This window comes from Equus quagga, chromosome 2 (assembly GCF_021613505.1).
Source record: "Equus quagga isolate Etosha38 chromosome 2, UCLA_HA_Equagga_1.0, whole genome shotgun sequence".
In the NCBI taxonomy this organism is placed as follows: domain Eukaryota; kingdom Metazoa; phylum Chordata; class Mammalia; order Perissodactyla; family Equidae; genus Equus; species Equus quagga.
This window is the reverse complement of record NC_060268.1, coordinates 153,761,903-153,786,265: the sequence shown is the minus strand read 5'-3', so window position 1 is coordinate 153,786,265 and position 24,363 is coordinate 153,761,903. Positions and strand designations below refer to the sequence as shown.

Below are 24,363 nucleotides of genomic sequence, written 5' to 3'. Positions count from 1 at the left end.
CTAGATTGGGGTGTAGAGAATAGGAAGGCAGGGAGACCTACGGATTTGCCACGTAGGAATACCAAGGTGAGGTGCTAAAGGTCTGGGAGTGAGGAGAAAGGGATGAAATGAGCGGCATTTCAAAGAAAGGACAGGCAGGTGGAGGTGACAGGCTGGGCACAGAGATTGGTGGAAAGAGAGAACCACAATAGTTATCATTTATGGAACGCTCACTATGTGCCGGGCGCTCTGCTAAGTGCCTTGCATACATTATCTCTCGTGTTCCTTATAAAGCCCCGTAATGGGTTTTATTATCGCCATTTTACCCTTGCCTCGGGCAGGTCATAGCAATCCTTCCGGACCCTGAAGCTGAACCTGTGAGAAATGCATTCTGTCTTTAATGGAATTTGGTGTCAAGATGAGGCTGGATTTTTAGGACAAATCAGAGAAGAACCAAGAGGTGCCGAGATAGGTGGCGGTGAGGGGAGGGAGCGTGCTCCACAAACCCAGAAATAAGGATCATAAATCATCTCCCTTGCAAATTTTAATCATGGATTCCTTTTCCCGGATGCTGTCAATTCTTGTCCACTTGTTCTTATCAGCCCTCACTTCTATCCTACCTACTTTCTGGATAGTCTATCTCCTCCTTCCTCCCTCCCTCTCTCTTCTCTCTCTCTCTTTCATACACACACGCACCCCCTGGCTCAATTACCCTTTCCATCTTCTTTTGTGTCAATGCTTGACTCTGTTGATGACAACATCTTCATGCTGAGTTTAGACATTCAGCTCAGAGTAGAAACATTCTTCTCCTGCCCTTTGCTTCCTCTCCCAACAGCTTCCCTTCCTTTCTCTCTTCTGATTCTTTCCCTGCTTTTACTTACTCCCTCCTGGTCACCTTCCCCTCCTGTTCACTTTTCACCTATTCCTCTCTCTTCCTTTAGGATGAAACTGGCCAGGGCACCCCTAGGCCAGGAGGCCCCTGGCATTTACTGGCAGCAAGAACTGCCTGCTGCCACTCCCCAACTGCTAATGGTGTCTTTTTTCTTCTTCTCTAAACCATGACCATGAGCTCATGTCTGTCAGAAACCTGGCTGGGTTGGCAGCTGGATATGCCAGACCAGGAGGGCTGGAACCTGGATCAAGACCTACCCGCTAAGGCAGGGCCAGGGTCTGGTGAGGTCCTGGCAGCTGGTAGTTGGAGGAACTGAAGCCAGGCTAGGGGCATGTCAAAGGAAGCTGGCATGAGGCAGTTGGCAGAGGCCCAAGAAGGCAGCTGATGTCAGAAATGTGAGGCAGCAGGTGGCAAAGACTTAGCCACAGGGAGAGAAGTAGAGTATACAGATCCCAGAATCCTAGTCCCTGCGCATCCGGGTCATGGGATGGGGTTCCAGGGTGGGAGAATGAGATAGCAACCCAGGTATTGGAGCTGGGGGTACCAGATGGAGCTCTGTCAGAAGAAAAAGGTAAGAGCAGGTACTAGGACATGGGAACAAAGGCAAAGCAGGACCAAGGTCAGCAATAAGGCTAGCCTTAAGATTCAAGATGACACTTCCCCGCTGTTGACCGTGGGCTCCTGGGAGCCTCCTTACCATGGAGGGTATTGCTGGTTGAGTCAAGCAGGCATAGAGAGCTGTGTGGTCAGGGCCCCACCATGGCTCTCCCTTTTACTGTCCTTCTCCCTGCATCACACTCTCAGCCAGCCCCTCAGATTGCAAAGCCACTTGACTATGGGGTGGGAAAATCTCAAGGCACCCAAGCCATCCAGGTACAAATTAACATCTTGCTCGAACATCCACCTGCATCACCACCCCCAGGCTCCTCCCCGCTCAAAGAGGCTCTGACCTTTCTAACCAGACTTTTCTAGGATTCCATAATGTCCTCTTTTGTTTAGTGCCCCTTTCCCAGGTCTGCACTCCCTCCACCTGGAGAAGCTTGCTGCAGCATGGGCCCCCATTTTAAGCTGTGCTGAACTAACTCTCTCTGGCCATCTGGAAGTCTACCACGTTTATGGCTTCTCCGTAAGAGCTCCTTCTTCGCCCCTACTTCCTCCCCTCCGAAGTCCATTCTGCACACCTGCCACTTATAAGCTACTGTTAACACTAGTGCATCCGAAACTCAATTTCAACCCTATGCAATGTGGTCTGAGAGGAGGTGACTTCCTCACACTCCCTCACTTCTTTCACAGTTTATGGTGTCTCATTTGCTACTGTTGCTGCGTTTCCACACCCTCACAAAACATTCATTTCTTTGGGGACAACCAATCCTAAAATACCCTTCCACAATCTCTTATCGGCAACTCCAAATTCACAAATCTCTGAAAATCAAGAGGTGGATTTTTAGGGGTTTGTTTTGTTTTGTTTTGTTTTTTTGCAAGTTTGGTGCCCAAATTCATCTGGCAACACCACCAGCCCTACACTGAGGTGACTTGAGCTTCACATCCACCTAGTGTGAACATTCAAGAATTTTATTGCACAAATATTAATGCGGCTGATTACAAGATGCTGCCCAAGACCTCACAGGGGATGTCTCAGAAGGTACCCTACTTTCTGAATTCTACACCGCCTCTGGCTTCAAGGGCTTCTGATAAGGGCTTGAGGAACTGGACCAACCTCTCTGTTCTTTTGGAAGAACAGATCTGTTGGAACAGAAGCATCTCTAAGGTCTGTGATTCCCTGGTTTTCTCTCTCCCTCTGGAGAGTGGGGAGATGGCCAAAAGGATCAGTGAGGGTCACAAGGAAACCAAAGACAGCAAATCTGATTTGGAGAAACAAGGGTTGACTTTGTATGACTCTGAGCCCGGACTGTAGGAGAGAGCTCGTCCCTGAGAACACCTGCTCCGATGGGCTTTCAAGATGACTGAAATGACACACACACAATGTCTTGAGCTTTTAGAAAATGAAGTGCCGTGTAACGTTTCTAGTACTTTTTTTAAAGTAAATATGTTTAATTGGAATAAATTAACCAGCAAACACTGTATGTTCACTCTGTGCCCAGTTTCACACTGCGTTCTATGAGGTAGTTAAGCATAAGGCACAGACTCTGGACTTGAAGCGCTTCCATTCGGATAGGAAGGCCACGTTTCATGTGTAAGAAACTATTAGAGAGAAGACAGGACAACAGGCATAATAGAGCTAAGATGTTATGCTAAGATGTTGCTGACCTGCCAGAGAGCTGGAGAGGCGAAGCTCGCTGTTCGCCAAGCGGGAGGTGAGACTTAGTTTGGGCGTCAAAAGATGAGGACACATTTTAGGCAAGTGTCCTAGGCAAGAATGGACAAGGTTCGTGGGGAGACCGTATGGAGAGACACTTCACTGGAGTGGAGAAGGCTGGAGTCAAAGTACTGGGAGAAGACTGAACAAGCTGGATGGGGTGAGGAGTGTGTTCAAAACGTGTGTGTCTTAGTCAGCTCGGCTGCCATAACAAAATACCACAGACCGGGTGGCTTAAACAACCGAAGTTTATTTTCTCACAGTTGGAAGCTAGAAGTCCCAGATCAAGGTGCCGGCAGGTTTGGTTTCTTCAGAGGTCTCTCTCCTTGGCTTGCAGATGGTCACCTCTGCATTCTCACGTGACCTTTCTTCTGCATACGTACAGAGAGAGAGGGAGCTCGCCAGTCTCTTTCTCTTCTTATAAGGCCACCCATCTTAAGGATTAGAGTCCCACCCTTATGACCTCATTTATTTAGCTCCGTAAAGGCTCAATCTCCAAATACAGTCACATTGGGAGTTAAAGTTTCCACACGTGAATTGGGCAGGGGGCATAATTCAGTCCATAGCAGTGTGCATGCACCCCAAGAAAGCAGGCTGCATCTGGGCAATTTGCGAGGGCAAGATGTCTGCAGTGAGATGGGCAGGGCAGGGCTGGAGCACTGAGTGGACACAGACACGAACTGAGTGAATGGACATGGAGGACATTAGAGGAGTTAGAAATTGTAGCACCAGGACTGCCTGGCCCACCAATTCAACACTCCCAAGTTCAAGTGCAGGAACCAGATTGCATGCTCTGGAGAACTTCCCGGAGAGAATGTCTGTCATTTCCTGCATTTCTCTGTCCTTCCTCAGCACCTCTAGTCTGCTAAACCCTTACCTGGATAGCTGCAGGAATGCGTGAGATCATTACAGACCTGTTTTGTGCACAGAGCCTGTTCACATCTGGATGGCTAATGCTGCTAATTACTGTGCTGGTTACTAAATCTGTCGGGTTTAGGTGAGGTGAGGCTCCACAGCTGGGGCTGCTGCTCACAGCTTCGCCGGCAGAGACAGAGGTGAGAACACAAACCAAGAAAGGTGTGCTCAGATGCTTGGGATTGAGTGAAACTGGTTAATTACCAGTCACTTGCTGTCTCCCTGAGTTGGAGTTTCTGGCTAAGGAACACTCATAGATCAGACAGAACATGACAACCTGCAACTTATTTCCATGCTAAGGAGGTGGCAGGGACCAAAATCAGAGACAAGTGTAGAGATGATCTCTCAGGTGCCAGGGCCATCACCACATGACTCAGATGCCCTCGGGACAGGGTGGTGGCACGACGCCGCAAGGGATCAGGTGTGTCCGGGGTCAGTCTATTTGCTGCTGGGGGAAGGTCCTTAATCTGGGGTCCTAGATTTAGTGAACCCCCCAAAACTGTGTATCAACATGCGTGTGAGTATGTGAGCATTTTTCTCAGAAACAGACCATAACATTAATCAGACTCTTGAAAGGCTCAAAAGGGTTATGTGATCCCCAAAAGAAGGATGATTATAAACCACTGCCCTAGACCCCTAGTGAAACAGGTTAACACTGGGCAGAGCCCCAAAAGAGACTAGGGGTCCCTAATGATCCTGAAATTATACTCAAGGGGTGTGTGTGTGCGTAAATGTGTGTGTGTTTTTCTAGAGAAAGCATTCAATAGTTTTTGCCAGATCTCAAAACAGTCCCCATCCCTCAAAGGGTTAAGAACCTGAGCTAGATGGGGGTCCCAAAAGCTAGAAAGATTGCCTATGAAAGCTAGAAAGAAAGCTATTTCTTTCCAGAGGACTATCACAGAGACCTGAAAACAGGGCCCAAAGTAGGCCCTGGAAGTTCTGCTCAAAATCTGGGGATAGCCAGGTCTGGGGCCAGGTGGGGGCTGTCAGGGGCCCTCAATAAAAGAACACATTGCAGTCATTTTAATTAAAAGAGTCAAGTGCCCAGACGCCAGGGTGACGGCCACAAAGGCATCAATAAATGGGGAGACAGTCCTAGCTACCTCCCTCTCAATAGCCTATTCCCAGATCTTTCTCTTCCAAAGCCCTGTGCCCCAGCTTCCAGAAAGCCTAAGACCTTTCTCATGGAAGCTCAAAATTCATTCAGCAAATCCTTACTGAGCGCCTACTATGTGTCAGGCTCTCTATTCTAGGCGCAAAATAAGTAACTTGACTTCACTATTCTCTCCTGAGGCCGTTTCCTGCCCCGCACACAGGTATTTTGGGCACTGCTGACCAAGCGCGCTCTTCCCAGATTTAGCACCCGCGGCCCCTGGTCCAGAGGGCCGAGGCCATCCCGCCCACCGCAGCAGGCTGGGGGTCGGGGTAGGGGCAGACGGGGTGGGGAGGAGAAGTAGTACCTGTGAGCAAAGCGGTGAGGGAGGCTGGAGGGGCGTACCGGACCAGAGCGGCGGGCCCGGCTCAGCCCGGGCACTGCCGGGGCGGGGGCTGGGCGGGGTGGGGTGGAGACCCTGCTGGCGGGCGGGCGGGCGGGGACCGGGGAGAGGAGACGCTGCCCGCAGCCGCCTCCGCCGCCGCGCCTGATCTCCGAGCTGTGCTCGCCCGCTCCCCGCCCTCTGGGGCCGTCGCGAAGCTCCGCTCTCCATACTGAGCAGTCCCCGCGAGGCGCTCGGACACGTCCCCAGGCCGGATAAAGATCGGCTCTCCACTCGCTCCGCAGCGCGAAATCTCGCCATCAGCGCGGCTCGCGCGGCCGCTCCGGCCCGGCCCGGCGACGCCAGATCGCTATCTGGGGGGAAGCGGGAAGGCAGCGCCGCTGCTGCCGCCGCCACCCTCGGCCCCGCGCGCAGGGGTGGCCGCGGGGCCCCGGGGCTCGCCGCCCTCCCTTCCCCCTTGCCTTCCTTCCCGGCGCTTCCTCCCGAGGGACCCCTGTTTCCCGCCCGCCCGGGGCCCCCAGCGCCGCGCCAGGCGCGCTCGCCCCAGTCGCCAGGCCCCGCTGCTTCCTGAAGGTTACGCGACACAGCGGCGGGGTGCGGGGGGCGCCCGCCCTCGCCGCCGCCCACCCCAGCGCCAGCCGCGCCGCGCCGGGCCGGCCCGGTTGCCGGCTGCTGCCACCGCAATCCCGGCTCCTAAATCAGCGCGGGGAGGCGCCCCCTCCCCCTCCGCGGGTTCCCGGGCTCCCCGGGCCACGATTGGCCGCGCGGGCGCCCCCCACCCCCGGGCCCCTCGCGCCAGCCGCCGCGCCATTGGCTGCGGGTCTCCGCCAGCCTTTACATAAGCCCCGGCGCGCTCGAGTGGAGTTGTATAAAGCGAGCGAGCGGCGTCGGGGCGGGAGGCTCGAGGCCAGCCCGGGACCGGGGCTGGAGCTGGAAGGCGGCGGCGGCGGCGGCAGAGGCGGCAGCGAGCGCCCGCGCTCCGACGCCCCTAGGCGGTGGGGCTGAGAGAGCCCGAGGATGGCTCCGAGCGCTGACCCCCGCGTGAGTATCCGCTCCGGTGCCCCCACCCCCTCAGGCGGAGAAAGTTTCTCCCGCCTTACGCGCCCCTCCCGATCCGCCCACAGGGGTGGCGGGGATGCCGCCCGGGAACCCAGGAAGACAGAGACCGCGAAGGCGGCGGCCGCGGCTTGGCTTCCAACTTGCCAAGAGGCGCAGGACTCGACTGGCGCCCAGAGCCTTTCCTGCGGGCCGGGGGCTAGGCGGGGGCGGGCTGGGAGGTGAAGGAGAGGTGGGAGTGGAGGCGTGGGGGCCATAGCCCGCACAGTGGCGGGCAAGGTGTTGAGGCGCGCTGGAGGTCAGCTGTTTGAGGAGGGGGCACCGGGTCTGGGAGAGGGCGGAGCAGGTGAGGCGGGATGTGCCAGGGGTACTGAGGAGTCACCCAGCCAGGCAGGCTCAGGTCCGGCCCGGGCAGGGGAAGCTACTGGCCTTGGCCGGGTGCCTACGCTTCCAGGATGGGCAAGAGCCCGGGGGAGCTGGCGTTTCTTCCCCAGGGAAGCCGAGCTCCCGGGCACAGCACTAGGTGGCAGAAAGCTCCGGGAGCCAGCCCCGCGCGGCGTAGCTGCCAGCTAGCTGCCTTTGCTGGACCGAGGTGTGGTCTCTTCGCTTTCAGCCTGTCGCAGACAAGCCAGCTTCAGGCATTCCGGGGGAACCAGGGGCCCTCCTTGGCCCCGTGGGGGCACATGGAGGCTTTGATGAGGCAGCAGGCCGGGCTGGGGGCGTACCTAGCATTGCAGCGCGCTTCTTTGCAGTACAGTAGTTGGGAACCCTGGTTAGTCCCGTTTCTGCAGAAACCAACTCAAGAATCCAAAGTCATCCCAGCCTGGATGGGAGCCTCCCAGAGTGATTGGGAAATGCTCCTGAGGTTGAAAGGGGGGGCACTCCTCTTCCTCCGGGAATGACTAATGAATATTGGTAGTGGGGTGTGCACCTAGTGTGGCTTCTGTGCACCCCAGGAGACGCTTCAGCTCTCCAGGCAGGACACATTCTTGAGTCACGCTTGAGGTCTCTTCTGGGATGGCTGCAGGACTTCCCAAGTGAAGCCAGGTGGAAAAGAAGGAAAGAGGGTTCCAGGAATAGGGGACGGCTCTGTAGTGCTATCATGAATTAGGGGAGAACTCATATGGGAAGAGAAACGCTATTGCTGGGAGCTTTTTTGACCCTCATGACTTGGAGCTGGAGATACTCAAGACTGAATTAGAGCGAATTCAGAGAGTCATACTGTCCCTCATGCTCAGCCATGAGGAAGAGGAGACAGAGGATGGAAAAGTGGGAACATGGCGGTTGTTCCAATATGGCCCTTGAGGAAGCGTTTTCTCTCCCTCTGACTTGATTAAGAACGTTCTCTGGCAGCAGGCAGGGCCTAAAGTCAATTTAAGAGGCAACGAAGGGACTGTAGGTTCTTGATGCTGGCATGGTGGACCACAATTAAAATATTCTGGTTCCTAGTTGGTACTAATGGGCTCTGGAGAAGGTCAAAAGGCGGGGTGGGGATTACTTGCTCTGCAGCTGCTCATTTGGGGCTGTATCCCTCACCTGTACCTCATGCCTGAACATGGGTGGGTGTTTTGAATTCCTGGGGTAGCTGCTTCAGCCTGGAGATCTTTTGTGGGGGCTGTCAATCCATACCCCAATACCTAGCTCCATCCTCTGCCTGCGGTCCACATTTCCCAAGACCTTCTCTCCACTGGGGATTTGTGCAACGAAATAACTGCTTGTTGCTCTTTCTTCCCTTCTCTCCATCTGGGCTGCATCTGGTGTTCTGAACCCTGATGTTTATTGCCTGGCACCTTGATGTTTGGTTAAGACGTCCTATCGCTGCACAGGAGTGCCCCTGTGAATGTGTGGACCAATGGCCTGTGTAATTGTAGGGAGTGAAACATAGACTCTTAGAGAAAGAGGACCATCGACCATGAAGGCAGTCCTATTAAAGAGCTTGTGACAGTCTCCTGTTCTCAATCTTCCTTGCCGCCTGCAAAGGCGATGGGAGCCTAAAGGTGGAGCAGGCTCCTTGGTGTCCAGTAGGGGGCGACAAAGGCACCCAGCTCAGGACCAGTGACTTTTTTTTCTCACGTCTTGCCCTTCGCTGGCCATAATAACTTAAGGCTTTAAGCGAGCGCAGGCCACAGCCCACAACAGTCACCTTCATGATTGGAACCCTTTTACCACGTGTTTCCTGGACTTCAGGTGGTCCTGTGATCTCAGGGGCAATGGGACAGATGCAAGTACAACATTCCGAGGGAACAGAACTGGGGCTCGGCCCCACCTGCTCTCTGAGATCATTCCTTTGTGCTTGGTGCTGGTGTGTTCTTCAAATGTGTTAAGGGTTCACAGAGCCAAGAACACCACAGCTAGGAGAAAGGAACCTTGAAGAACATCTAGTCCAACCCTGTGCTGTCCCCAACACTCACATGCACACTTAATTTACAGATGACAAAACTGAAGCTCAATAAACACAAGTATCTTGGCCAAGGTCACATGGCTACTTGGTGGAAGAGACAGGACCAGGTCCCAGGATTCCCAGTCCTCTGCTCAGAGCTCTTTCCACTCCTGCTTCCTCTTTACTGTGGAGGTGGACATGTGTTCTCTACACAGTAGGTACTCATGATTGCTGACTGATTAGACATTGGTAAATTAATAAATTTTGTAAATTTGGGGAAATTACCTTTGAATCTATTATTCAGAATGAGGAGGCGAAGCAGATAAAGTTCTTGTATATACAGGTAATAGACATTCCTAATTATTCTTTCCCCTTCCTCCATTATCTTGTCTCATTATTCCAAGTGGTCTTGTAGGCAACAGCAATGTGGCTCCAAGTTTCCCTCTATGTATTTAGGAATCAGAAGTGCCCAGTCCCTCACAGTGGCCTTGGAATCCAGGCCTGGAGCTCTTCCTTTCCTCTGCTAAGTTGTGTTGGCATGGGGGTCTTTCTGTCCTTCAGCCAGACCACTGCCTGTGGGACCTCCAATACTCAGATCCTGGATGAAGTCGAGAGTTTCCAACCAGTATTTGCCCATTTTTCCATCCTTGCTGCTCCCAGCTCAAGGTCAGAGTGCTAGGATGTTCTATTTTTGCAAAATCCTCGTGTTAGGGCTTCTTGGGTGACCTGGAAGATGTTACCATTTCCAGTGCTCTTTTTCTGTTCTGTGAGTCTGGCTGTTGATATCTGAGCTGGGTGCTGGGACGGAGGTTTGCTGAGTGGCCTGTGGGCTGCCCCCTCTGTTTCCTCTCCCCACCCTGCTCCTTTGCACACTGCATGGAGTTCCCCTCGGAGCCTCGGCAGACCTGGCAGTGACCCTCAGGAGGAACCAGTGCTGCCGAGCCAGAATTCCGAGAGGCAGATCCTCTCTTGTCCCTAAGGCTCACCCAAGGGATGCTTGTTGCCAGGGAAGATGCTTGAGTTTCCTCATCTCCTTCAGGCTCACAGACAAGTTGGGTCTTCGTCTTCAGGGGAAGGAGAGAGGTGGTAGGATAACGTGGACCACCAGAGAGCAACAGCTCCCTCCTTTAGAGTGCCAAGAGGCTGTGCTTGAGATCTGCGCCAGCCCCCAGCTCTAGCTGAAGAATTGTGCCTGCGTTCCCAAGGCTTGGTCTGGTTCCGGATAAGGCCAGAGGAATATAATTACATAAAATACAGCTGTAGCCCAGGATCTCTGGACTTTTGTTGGAATGGGGGAGAGGATGTAGAGTTTGAGAAGGGGCATTAGACACTAAGGAAACAAGAAGTTGCCCCTTTCATGAGCCCCACTTGATGGTGGCCCTTCACCCTACTCTCACAGGGAAGACAGCCCTGTGCCATGGAAAGGACACAGGCTTAGAATCTGGCTCCACCTCTTACTGGCTTAGAGACCTGGGACAAACCACTTAACCTCTGCATGCCTCAGTTTCCTCCTCTGCAAAATGGTGAGGCTGGCAACCCTGTGATGAGGGTAGGATAGTGAAGATCAAAGAAGATGGTCTTTAACATGCCTCTGCCCTTGGTAAGATGTAAAGAGGTATTTGGTTGGGAGGAGACATTACTGCAAGATCACTGGGAACCACGTTCCAATGAAAGTCTCCAATGAGGCCGAGGGTCCAGGTTTGCACATCAGCCTCTGCTCACAGCAACATCTGGGCTGATGGACAAGTCCTTCTTGGCAGGGCTCCCTCCCTGGCTTCTTCCCTCCCCTACCTTGGGATTTTCATTTTGGGGTTCTGCCATGCTTGGGGAAAAGAAATTTTACAGGTCCCAGGATAATTCTGAATGTGATGGAAGGCCCTGAGCTATTGATTCCTAAGGAAGGATCTTTCTGCTGGGAGAAGCCTTCCTCGGAGCCCGGTGATTTAAGAGTGCTGACAAATCCGTGCTCTCCGAGCCTCCTGCAGGCTGCAGATACAGGCTTCCAGGCCAGCCGGGCTCTGCGAGGGATTTCTGGGGAGCCTGGCTCGTTGCTTAGGGGGCATAAACCTGTGAACTCTCCTTAGGAGGAAGTATGAAATCAATTGGTTCATTATCACACCAAACGCACTCTGGACCACTTAGGGCATTTCGGAAATGAGAAGCGGCAGAGGACTGGGAGGTTGTACTTGAAAAGCATGCAGAAAGGTGTGAAGGGTTTGGGGAAGAGGAGGGGACAGGAAGACCCTTTTGCACTGAACCACTCATATTCTTGACCTTCTTGAAGTCCTTGAGTTGACTAGAGGGCTTCCTTTGCCCCCTAAATAGCTGGCAAGATCTGGGGACATTTTTTATTGTGACAGCTGGGGTAGGGAGGGCTACTGGCATTTAGTGGGTAGGGGCCAGGGATGAAGCGAAACATCCTGCAGTGCACAGGACAGTCCCCCCATAAAGAATCACCTGGCCTGAAATGTTCCTCGTGCCCAGGCTGAGAAACCCTGGACTGGAAGAGTGTTGTAGCATAGAATCACAGCGGGTCAGAGTGGGAGGGGTTTTAGAAATATTCTCATCCAACTCTCCCACTTCACAGTTGAGGACACTGAGTTCCAGAAAGGTGAGGAGACCAGCGGGGGTCACACAGCAAGCGAGTGGCAAAACTGGTCTGGAACTCAGAGCTGCTGTCTCCTGAGGTTGACTTACTCAGACGGCTCCCAAAGTTGTTGTGAAGATTAAATGTGAGCTGTGAAAACAGAAAAATATAGACTATTAGTAATATAGCTATTATTAAGAATTTGGGAGTTTGGAAAGTTCTATTTCTAGCTATGCCACTGACTCATTCTATAATATTGGGCACATCGTTTCCCCAGCCCTCTGCCTCTCTGTGAGTAAGTGTGTGGTAGGGGGTGGTCTTAGCAAATGATAAGCATATCATAATCGTTATCTTTAGAGGTAAGTCCAAAGATGTGCCCTTCAAAAACCCTAGACTCTTAAAAAAAAAAAAGATAAAAATTTTCCTTGAAAGAAATCATGTTGACTTCATAAGAAGCAAAACATTTGCTTCTTGGAAAAATTCCACTACCCTAGCCCTGTAAGTTGGTTCCAGCCCGGGAAATGTGATCAACATCCGGAGGAGAAAAAGATAGCTCCACAAATGACAAGCGACTGGATTTGTCCCCAGTCCCTCCGGGAAGGGGAGGCGGTGACTTCTACACCCTTTCCTGCTCAACCCTCTGGGCACAGGGAAGTTCTACAAGGAGCTTCAAGGAGAGATGGGAAGGTGTGGCATTATTTAGTGAGACTTTGTTTACTTAACAGACATAGTCCTAAAGATTTCTTCCCAGGGACGTTTTGACATATTGCTTTCATTAGTCGCAGAAGAATCGCGAGTGCAGAGAGTGTAAAATGGCCCTTTCTATTGTTTCCAGTTACTCTTATCTTTGTTTCCCCCGACAAGAACAGTGACAAGGTCACGCACGGGAATCACTGCGGAGCTCAGGGTGTCCTGATGACCAGAGGAGGGGCTGCAGGGACTTCCCTCCCTAGCAGCAGCCCCTGCCTACCTGGAGAGCACCACCCAGGTGGGGATTTCTCTGTAGGCATCCCTGCATCCTTTGATGTCTATCTGTCTGTAAGGACCCATCGCATCATACAAACCCTGACACAGCTCTCAAGAGGGGACACAGGCCTGGGAGCCTGAGTGCCCCCTGCATGGGCAGAGGAGCTCTTGTGGGATTGGTGGGAGCAGCCTCGGTCCATGTTTTTCACAGAAGGCCCATCCCTGGTCTTGCACTTAGCACTGGAGGGAGGAAGTCACTTGACACTCCTCTTGTTCGGGGGGATCACTACGTAGGTCCCATCGCTGTTCCTCCTTGAATGTTCTGCCTTCCTGGAGCAGGCCCCCCAGCCTCTGGAGGTCAGTCCCTGTAATCAGAGGTGTTGAGCAGACAGGTCCTTTCTGTCACTGTTGTCTAAGTGATGTCACGTCCCCTTCCACCCTGGTCTCTAAGAACAGACTCTTTCTTGGAAGTCACCATCACACACCTCTCGTCTGAGAAGCTATGTACATCCAAAGAGGCTTTTTCAGGTGGGGAAATATGAGTCCCCAGGAAGGAGAGAGGCTGCCTGGCAAGCTGTGTGGAGGAGGAGCTGTGTCTTTGTTCTCAAGTATAAACTCAGTGCCAAGCACAGCGCTTGACACATGGAAGGGCTGGATGGGCACTTGGTGGCTAAACGAATGAATGCGTGAATGTGGCTGGCCATTCTGGGGCAGAGGTGACCCCTGGGATTAAAGTGGATCTCCAAACTGACCAGGGTCAGTGAGGCCAGCTTTCCTTCTGGCTCCTTCCCAGAGCTGGCACTTGGCACCAGGGTTCTATAAACCTCCAAAGGTCCCACTGACCAAGCCGGGTGTGAGAAGCCCATGGGGGCCCAGCCCGCATGCTGGTGGCCAGCTCCGAGCCTGGAGCAAGGCCGGGTGTCTCCTCCTCGCCCTCTGCATGCTCACCCCCTTCCCTCCCTGCTCCCACCAGGCTGCTGCAAGGAAACTCAGCGTGGGTTTACCTTGCTTTAAGCTAATAGAACAGATGACCCGTTTGGGTTTCCACTGAAGACAGACTAGGCCGTGAATCATGGCTTCACAGGAAGATTCCTGGGAGGAGGTGTTTAAATAGCAAGGTCCACTAATGCATTTTAAATGATTTGCAATAAAACCCTAACCCATAGACTTCTAGGCCTGGAAAGGAACTTTGGAGGTCATCGTGCCCCACGCTGCCCCAGGATGGCCACCCCTCTGTGACACTCACTTTTCAGAAACACAGCCTACCTGCCTGCACGCTGCTGCCCACATTCTAAGATGCCAAGTCTGATCATATCTGGGCCAGATGACACAACTTCCCCCACAGTGTGACTTCAGGCACCTGACCTTGGCAGAGCAGGCTGGACAGGCCCCAAGGCGGCTTCACCCAAGACTGCATCTCCTCTCTCCTGCACCCTCCCCCCTCCTCTCTCCCTGGGCTCCACAGCCCACAGGCTGCATTCCAGCAGCAACAGCCACAGTCTGTGTCACATCCATGCCTTTGATCCCAAAGTCCCCACCCTCTGGAATGCAGCTCCCCTTGGAATCCCCATTCTCCTCCCCAGAGAGAGAGAGCCTTTCCTGCCTGCCCTGCCCACCCATCTCGCCAGGCAATCCCTCCCTCCTATGGGCTTACCTGTTGCTACTCTGAACCGTGTCTCCCCCCTGGCAGACGGTAGCTCCTTAAGGTCAGGAGCTGTACCTTAGTCATCATTTCCAGCCTGGCCCAGAGACATGTACGAAATGTTTGAAGAATGAATGTGTATGTTAGAGTAAACTGAGGGCTTCTGCGTTTGGAAAGCAGTATTTAGGAAGTCAAAGGACTCTCTAGGGTCCCTAGACAAATGAGGAACAAGAGCAAGCCTATTCCGCAAAGTCTTGCAGTCCTGCACACTGCAATCACCGTTTGGCCTAGTGGGCCTGGACTCCACCTTCTGAGAGGCATTCATTCATTCAGCAAACTCTGTTAGCAGGAGCAATAGTACGAGTGTTTTTCCCCTTACCTACTGTTCGTGGACTCCGCCCGCCAGGCACGGTGCTCAGCACTCACACGCATTATCACATTTCATTTCCCCTTTTACAGACCAGGAAGTCCGAGCCGTTAATAACACTTATTAAGGACCTGCTGTGCCTTGTGCAAAGGCTAGGAGACTCCATTTGTTCTCTCACTTTCAGAAACACCATTTCATTAGCCTGCTGGTCCCTGTGGCACCTCCTAGCCCGTGTGCCCTGAGTTTTCATCTGCCTTTGTCTGGAGCAGGACCAAGTCTCTAAGTGCAGCTGCAGGCTGTGTCTGGAGCTCTCTCCAGGTGGAGGGAGGGAGGAGGAAGCCTTGTATTTTCTTGGTGCTGGGGAAGAGGCATAGGACACGGTGGCCCCTGGAGGGTGGGGAGACGTTTGTCTTCCAGGCTGGCAGTGTAGAGGACCAGGACGAGGACAGGGTGGAGAAACACTGATGACTGAGGCATTAGAATGTACACTCCATGGGGACAGGGGCTTTATTTTGCTCTCAGCCATTTTTCCAGTGTTCAGAGCTGCGCCTGATGGAGAGTAGATGCACACAGACATTGAGTGAATGAGTGAATGGCAGCCTCTAGCTTTCTTCCTAACTGGCCTCAATGTTCTTTCTAACACTCCATTCCAGCCAGGTCATTCCCTAACCCTCTGGCTTGTGTCGCGCCCAAGGTCTCCTGGGTCTTTTCCGGCCTCCTTAGCAATACTCCTTCCCACCAGTTGTCCTGCCCCCCTCCTGTGCTCCAACTACGCAGAGCCTCATTGCACTACACGAGCTGCTCGCCCACCGTGCACACGCTGGCCCCTCAGCCTGGAACGATTTCTCCGCCTTCTCCCTTTGGCCAGCTTACCACCGCCTCTCTCTTAGGCCTTCCCCAGCTGCTCCAGGCACACACAGATGCTTGCTCCTTCCACTGTGTTCCCATCTCACTTGGTTTAAGACAAGTTTGGTATAGTGAGAGAAACTGCTTAGTGTAGTGTCCAAGAACACCAATCCTGGAGCCAATTGGCTTAAGCACAAATCCTGGCCCGAAAAACATATTAACTGTGTAACCTTGGGCAAGCTGCTTAACCTCTCTGTGCCTTAGTTTGCTCATCTGTAAAATGGGAACAATAGTCGTATCTATCTCACAAGGTTACTATGAAGATTAAATGAGATCATCTATGGGACGTGTTAAAGTAGTGCCGGGCATGTAGTCGGTGGTAGTGTTATTATTCCTACCTATTCCTCAAATAGTACTTGTTACATGAAACTGCAATAAAAATTTCAGTTTGCCTTGTGTTCAGGATCTCATGAATTAGGCTGGAGAGTGATGAGCTCTGAGATTGAGAAAGGAAGCTCTGAGGGCCGTGTGGAAGTGGGGTGAGGTGAGAGGAAGAGGGGAGCACTTAGCAAGTATTGCTATTGTTCACGTGAAGGATAAAGGGCAGATCCCAGGGGGTGGGGGTGGAAAGCCTAGGCAACTTTTCAAGAGATTCATGGAGTGGAATTAACTCTGTGATCTGGGGGTTGTGAAGAATGATGAAGAAGCAAGAACCAAAGATGACACCAGATTTCCAGTCTGAATTTTGGGGTTTGAAGGGGCCCAATGAATAGGATCCCACTTCATTGCTCAGATTCATGACCAAGTGAGAGAGAAAAATACAGGGGAGGAGAGAGGCAGGGCTCAGGCAGAGGGAGATTAAAATGCCACCATCATTACAGATAGAGCTGTTTGGAGGACCCAGCTTCCTGGCCAGGAGTGGGGTCCCTGGGGCCTGCTGGTGCGCCTGCATCTCCCACTGCAGTCCTCCCTGTGGGCGGGGGCAGGGCTGAGCCCGCCTGGCCAAGCACAGCACATGGCAGCGAGTGGCCACTGCAGGAAGGCAGGTCTGAAAAGGGCTCTCCGTGCCCAAACTGACCAATCGGATGAACCCCTGCTCCTCCGGCCCTTGGGAGGAGGCCGTGGGGAAGCAGGGAGGCCTGCAGGCTTGCACTGCTCCAGGATTCCTCAGTCTCACACTTTTGACATTCTGGGCTGGATGATTCTTTGTTGAGGGGCTGTCCTGTGCATTGTAGGATGTTTGGCAGCATCCCTGGCCTCTCTCCCTAGATGCCAGTAGCAACCCCCTTCCCTCGTTGTGACAACCAAAAATGTCTCCAGACACTGACAGATGGTCCAGGGGTGGGAGTCGGGGAGCAAAGTCGGCCCGGCTTGAGAACCCCTGCTCTAGTCTAATGGAAGGGCCTCTGGGTGGAAACCAGAGGAATGGGAGGCGAATGCTTCCCCCTCACTCCTGTCCCGGGGGGGGGGGTGCGGACGGGCCTGTAAGTAGGTAGTGCTAGAAGGGCAGGGGGGGTGACAGCTGGGTCCTCCAGACCTTGGAGGAGTCCGCTCTCTGTCTGCTCTTCCTTTTCCTCTCCTCCTCCTGCCCATCCTGTCCACCTAACTTCTTAACATCCCTTAACATTCAGCTCTGCCATCCCACCTCCTCGGAAGCATTCCCTAGCTCTGCCCCCCGCTAATCTATGTCTCTTCATGCTCCCTCCTCCACAGCACCCCTCACTGTGTACTGCAGATGTTGACTAGCTTTCTCCCGGTGACCCCAGCGCCACCAGGCACCATCCTAGGCTCAGCCAGGGTCCACAGGAAGTGTGGTTGTGGGTGAATGAGCCAGGGCAGCTTCCCTTAGCTCTTCTCCAACGATGCCCTACTTCAGGTGCTCCTTTGGGGTCTCTGCAGACCTGGTGGCCCGGCTGGCAGGGCAGAGTGCTCACGTGGCAGCCTCCCTCCCTCATGCCTCCGCCCCCTCACAGGGTCTGGAAAGAGTCTGTGTTCCCAATAGTTCCCAGCATCTGAGGCCTCAGGGCTCTGTGGTGAGAGCTCAGGGTGGGGGCGTCCTCGGCTCTTTCGATAATTGCTGAAGAACCACTTGCCCTGACAATTGCCCTGGGAGCCTGTCCCCACAGCTGCCTGACCCTGCATCAGAGTCTAGGTTGCCTGGTTACCAGTTTTCAGACCCAACTCAGGAAAGTCCCCAGGCCACAGAAAACTGAGTTTGGCTGCCTGTGACCCACAGCCACTGTCGAAAGACTGTCTAACTTTAGCACTTTCTGGACGAAAGGAAAGGAAAGGAGCGTGGCCCCCGCAAGAGGCCTTCATGAACTCCCTTAACCCCTGCAACCTTGGCCCGACGTGTAATTCCCATGTTACAGATGAGGACACTGAAGATCAGAACGATTAAGGAAGAGGCCCAAGGTCACCAGCTGGTTTAGGGTGAGTCAAGATCCAAATCCAGGTCCCTGACTCCAGGCTTTGGTTTGTTTGCCTTTTTTCCTCTCTCTTCATCCCGCTGAGGATTGTTAAAGAAGTTTGCTTATGAAGCATTTTTAAGAAATAATTACTACCAAGCAATTCTTCTCACTGTCCGAAACACGAGTCCTACCATCTATCGCCCTTGTTAAGAACATTGTTGGCTCAGCCCACACATCCCCTGTGGGGCCTCTGCCCTGCGCCCCTCTGCCCTGCGCCCCTCGGCCCGAGCTGTGCTTCAATGTCCAGCCTGGCCTCCTGCGGGCTGCTCTGCCTGCGACGCCCTCCATCGCACTTACACTACTTCCTTACGCTTACTGCCACTCCTGGCTGTGGGTACTGCTCTCGGTACTCAGCTACCTAGTAAGGGCTGGCTGCACAGGCATTCAAGAAAACAAAACCCTTCACTCCAACCTACTTTTTAATTCTATTTTTAACTTTCTTCCACGTTCTCCCAAAGGATTCAGATGTTCATAGCAGTGTGACAGGAGGTCTCCCGAGCCAGCCGTGGAAAATGTGAGGTCACTCCGGGTGCCCACCGTCCTTCTGCTTCGGGCAGTCCCATCCTGCTCTGCTTTCTTCCCCCAAATTCCACATCCTGCCTTCTCCTTTGACACTCTCTAGCTAAGTAGATTTTCTTCATATCCTTCAACAAGCTGGTGATAAATTTTGGTAGCAGAAACATTTTTCACTTCAAATCAGATTGCAGCTTACACTCCCATCTGGGGACCACGAGTCTGGGGCAGTGGTTCTCAACCCAGACTGCCCCTTAACATCATCTGGGGAGCTTCTAAAAACCTACAGTGCCCACGCCCCACCCAGACCTATTAAATCAGAAGCTGGGCAGCAGCATAGTTCTAAACACTCCCCAGGTGATTCTCTTGGGCAGCTAGGGTTTAGAACTACTGGTCTAAATCTTTGCTACTACAAGTGAAGTCTGCAGACCAGCAGCCTAGGCATCACCTGACAGCTTGTTAGAATGCAGAATCTCAGGCCCCACCCCAGACCAGATCAGAATCTGCATTTCACCCAGATCCTCAGGCGACCCATAATCACATTATAGTTTGAGAAACATTGCTTTAGGGAAAGAACAGTTTTTAAATAACTATGGCAAGTTGCAAGCAATTTTCTAGTGACTCTTATAATCATTTGGACATATTCCTTGCTTCGTTTGTTTAACAAATATTAGTTGAGCACCTTCTAGTACCAGGCATTTGGATGGTTTGGGGGAACACGTTGGCGTGCACCTCTGTCTTGGCCTGCAAATTCCTGCCCACATCCTGTTTTCTCTAGGCTCTGGCCTTTGATGGTAGCTCTCTCTTGTCTCCTTGACCTGACCCCCCTCCAGTTCCAACTCTGCCCCTCTTCTCACTTCTTTGCAAAACTTAGAGTCAGAATCCCTCTTTGTCACTTCCTGTCAATTGTGGTAATTTGACTTTGAGCTGAAGACAGCTAGGACTTTGAGTGTAAAGTGATAAACTGAGCCTGCAGCCCTGGGGATGGCATAGCCCAAGGACTGATCTCATCTCCTTACGTCTAGAGGAGCAGGAGAAGGTTCTTGAACTAATCTCGCACCTTCGCTGTGTTTATAGCCTGGTTTCTTGACTCTGGGAGCCAAGATATAGAACCTTACTATTCAGTGTGTAGTTTATGGACCAGGACCATGGGCATCACCTGGGAGCTGGTTAGAACTACAGAATCTTGAGCCCTACTGCAGATCTGTTGAATCAGAATCTGCATTCTAACAAGACCACCAGTTGATTCATATACACATTCAAGTTTGAGAAGCACTGGTATAGAAAAGCGTTTCTCAAATTTTGCAACATATTGGAATCACACGGGGAGCTTTTAAAACTCTGATGCCCCTGCTACATCCTATGCCAATTAAGTGAGAATATCTTGAGATGAGACCCAGCCATCAGTATTTTTTTTATTGTGGTAAAACATATATAACACCAAATTTACCATTTTAACCATTTTAAGTATATAGTTCAGTAACATTAAGTACATTCACATTGCTATGCAACCATCACCACCATCCATCTCCAGAACTTTTTCCATCTTCCTAAACTGAAACTCCATATCCATTAAACACTAACTTCCCATTCTCCCCGTGCCTCCACCCTTCCCCTCCCCGCCGGAAGCCACCATTCTGCTTTCTATCTCTATGAATGGGACTACTCTGGGCATCTCATATAAGTGGAATCATACAGTATTTGTCCTTTCGTAATTGGCTTATTTCACTCAGCATAATGTCTTCAGGGTTTATCCTTGTAGTGTGGGTCAGAATTTCCTTCCTTTTAAAGGCTTGTAATATTCCATTATATATTTACACCACATTTTAGGTTTTTTTGGGTTTTTTTGAGGAAGATTACCCCTGAGCTAACTGCTGCCAATCCTCCTCTTTTTGCTGAGGAAGACTGGCCCTGAGCTAACATCTGTGCCCATCTTCCTCTACTTTATATGTGGGACGCCTACCACAGCATGGCATGCCAAGTGGTGCCATGTCCGCACCCAGGATCCGAACCGGTGAACCCTCGGCTGCCAAATGGAACGTGCGCACTTAATGGCCGTGCCACCGGGCCGGCCCCTCACATTTTCTTTATCCATTCAACCATTGATGGACACTTCGGTTGCTTCCACCTTTTGGCTATTATTAACACTGCTCTATGAACAGGGGTGTACAAATATCTGTTTGAGTCCCTCCTTTCAATTCTGTTGGGTATATACCCAGAAGTGGAATTGCTGAATCACATGATAATTATATTTTGGATTTTTTGAGGAACTGCTGCACAGCAGTTTTCCACAGCAGCATCACCGTTTTACATTCCCATCAGCAATGCACCAAGGTCCCAATTTCTCCACATCCTCACCAACAATTGTTATTTTCTGGGTTGTTTATTATAGCCACCCTAATGGGTGTGATGTGATATCTCATTGTGGCTTTGATTTGCATTTCCCTAATGATCAGTGATGTTTAGCATCTTTTCATATACTTATTGGCCATTTGCATATCTTCTTTAGAGAAATGTCTATTCAAGTCCTTTGCCCATTTTGAATTGGGTTGGTTGGTTATTTTCTTTTTTTTTTAAGATTGGCCCCAAGCTAACATCTGTTGCCAATTTTTTTTTTCCTTCTTCTCCCCAAAGCCCCCCAGTACATAGTTATATATTCTAGTTGTAGGTCCTTCTAGTTCTGCTGTGTGGGACACCACCTCAGCCTGGCCTGACGAGCAGTGTTAGGCCCGTGCCCAGGATTCAAACCAGTGAAACCCTGGGCCACCGAAGCAGACAGCACGAACTTAACCACGCGGCCACAGCGCTGGCCTGTTTGTTTGTTTTTCTTTTGTTGTTGAGTTGTAGGAGTTCTTTATATATTCTGGATATTAATCCCTTATCAGATATATGATTGCCAGATACTTCCTCTCATTCTGTGGGTTGCCTTTCACTCTGTTGATAGTCTCCTTTGAGGCACAAAAGTTTTAAATTTTTATATAGTCCATTTTATCTGTTTTTTTCTTTTCTTCTTGTGCTTTTGGTGTCATATCCAAGAGACTATTGTCAGATAACAGCGCACTACTTTTTAAAACACACTTGTATTTTTTAAAGCTCCCCAGGTGATTCCAGCTAAGGTTGAACAGTGTTTCTCAAACTCTAATGTACAAGTGAATTACCTGAAATCCTGTTAAAATGCAGATTCTGATTTATTAGGTCTGGGGTGGGGCCCAAGATCCTGCATTTCTAACAAAATCCTAGATGATGCTGATGCTGCTGGTCTGGGGACCACTCTGAGCAGCCAGGGTGTAGAGGAGCATTTCAATGACCTCCTTCATCTGAGTCCTGAGAGTCGAGGGTGGATATTTACCAGACTTTTCCCTAAGTTTCCCAACCACAATGGTTTTTCAATTAGCCATCAGGACAGGCAGCTGACCCTCTAACTTTCAGTTGGTACTGAGCAGCCCCGGTGGGTGCACTGGGTCTCTGGCATGGCAGAGGAATGAAAAGTAAAATGTATGTTCTCCCCGCCCAGCTCTCACCCCCGCCTGCTGGGGGCGGCCATCCACTGGTCTGCCCATGCCGGCTGAATTCAGGGTCCACACTAATGATGGCTTGTTCCTCTCTGGCCTTGGCCTCTGTGAGGGAACTCCTGTAGAACCCTGCTGAAAAGCTGTTTTGCTCAAAATATGTTTAATGTGCACGGAAAGGAAAACCACACAGCTTGGTCTGAAGTTTATAGAAGAAGCTAGGAAGAAAAACTGCTGAAGGTCTGCTTCTAAAAAAAATCCTTTAATCCATCATAGAATTTTAGAGCTGGAAAGGACCTTTAGAGACCTACTCCCAAACTCTCATTTTGTAGAAGAAAATTGGGGCCCAACGAGGCTCTGACTTGTTCAAGGTCACCAAGCAAAACAGAGGTCAGCCCATAGGTGTATTATTTCTTTTTAATCTTGCTTTAGGTTATCTGGAAATGGATAACACAGAGTAGTTACTTCTTTCACACGGCTCCTTTAATTAAAAATTCTACTTTTTCATGGAAAAGGTAGAAATCAAGAGACTAGATTGTGGTTCTTGCCCCTTGTGGCCTTCATTAGAAAATTTCTTCCAGTTGCTTGTATTACCCTAATAGGACCTGCCTCCCTGGTGGCAGTGACCCAACTGCAGGTGCCTGGGAGGAACTAACCAGCTTCTAGAAGGCATGCTGATGCCACTTTCCTCTTCCATGCCCATTGCAAACGTTGTAGGCTGATCACAGTACTCTTTCAAGCCACTGCCAATCAATTGGATTTGGCTCTCAAGTTGAAACTCATTTGCCATCCCTACAGTAGAGGTCATACTTTGAAAAGTCCAGTGACCTTCAGATCCGCGCTACATGTCAGCATGTCTACACTTTCCACTATACTCTTTAGCTTCTCATTTTCCGTCCAGCTGCTTATTAATCCAAATTTGAGTTTCCTTCATCCAGTCAAACTTTCTGCGGAGTTTTGGAACTCTTGCCATGATGCATTTGTGTTTCGTGACTAGACAGCGCAGTAGAAGGTGCCGTCTCATTCAGACATCTCTGTAATTTGGACTGACCTCACTCTGATGGTGTAACACCCAACTTGTGCCCAGCGAACACGTCCCAAAAGCCTCCTTCCCGGGGGGGCTCGGCGAGGTTAGTTTCTGCCCTGCAGTTGGAGCCTGCCCCCGTGTCTCTCTCCAGCAAGGCATCAGGGAGGCTTCTGCATCAAGCTTGGCCCCAAAGGCAGTGCCTGGGCACTTCGTTTTGGTCTCTGGGTCCTGAACCGGAGCAAGCTCATTCTCTGGCAGTCTCCATATGGGGAGTTAGTCTTCAGATCATCTCTTTATTAAGATGTCAGCCTCACTCAGCCTTACTGTCGGCTGCCCGGCGCACTGACAAGCCAGCAGAAAAAGTTCCATCAGGAAGGGGGTTGCTGCCTTCTGAAGGCAGGAAGGCACGGCTTTGCCTGCGGGACTGGACCCGCACAGCCTTTGTGGGATCTGTGCCAGCGGAGCCTTTGGAGCACTCTGTGAGTTCTGAGTCTAGGCCTGCAGGCGGAGTCTCAGGGTGTTGCCATCTGTAGCGTTCTAAGCGTCTCCCTTGCTTGAGCTCAGAGCGGGTGGAGTCCTTCCACCTCCTTGGCCATTCTCATCTGTCTCCTGGGTGCGTGCCATCAGCTCCCATGGCCCCAGGCTGTTTGGCAACACCCTGAGTTATGTTAGAGATATAATAATGAATTATACAATGGATTATACATAATTAATTTATAATAAAACACACATGCAATGGTTTAATTTCTCCAAGTGAATGATGCGTTGCTCGCCAGAGCCTCCTGGAATACTTTCCCTCACTGATTGCTATCTGGTCTGGAGGTGATGGCCAGCTGCCCTAGGGAGGGGCTCTGGCTGGGGGAACCTGCCAAGTCACAGATTCCCTCCAGGCTACCTCTGGGGTGTGTGGCACAGAAGGATGATCCTTCACTGCCTCTACTGTTGTTCTAGACCCGGATACTCATGGGGGTCTCACCCCACCGCTGGACTGATTGAGAGCTGTTATTTTCTTCATTCTCCAAACACTTCTCCCAGAGTATGGGAGATGCCCGTGTATTTATACTCTACCATTCCTTCCTTCCCTCCTTCACTCATTCACTAAACAGATATGCATTGAGTGCCTATTATGTGCCAGACACTGTCCTTGGCTTGGTGTACATGAGTGAACAAAACAGACAAAGATCCGTGCTCTAGTGGAGCTTAGATTCTAGCAGAGGGAGACAGATAATAAGTAATAAACATAGTGAATAAATAAATTAGATAATGTGTTATACAGCGATAGGTGCTATAGGAAAAGAGAAAGAGCAAGATAAAGGTGACCAGCCATGAATGGGGCAGGTTGCAGTTTTAAAGAGGGTGGTCAGAGCAGGTCTTGTGGAGAAGTGGTGGCCTAGGAATTG

The 24,363-nt window shown here is 51.4% G+C and overlaps 1 protein-coding gene across 2 annotated transcripts in view; it reads left to right on the top strand.

Moving 5' to 3' along the window:
* Window positions 1–6,480: 6,480 nt before the first annotated feature.
* The window catches only part of CRTAC1 (cartilage acidic protein 1), a 135,632-nt gene continuing 117,749 nt past the window's right edge, over window positions 6,481–24,363 (top strand). For both annotated transcript variants that reach the window (XM_046653618.1, XM_046653617.1), the window contains exon 1: window positions 6,481–6,640. In XM_046653618.1, the coding sequence (XP_046509574.1) occupies window positions 6,617–6,640 (24 nt within the window). In that variant the 5' untranslated portion in view covers window positions 6,481–6,616. The remainder of the gene's footprint in view (window positions 6,641–24,363) is intronic.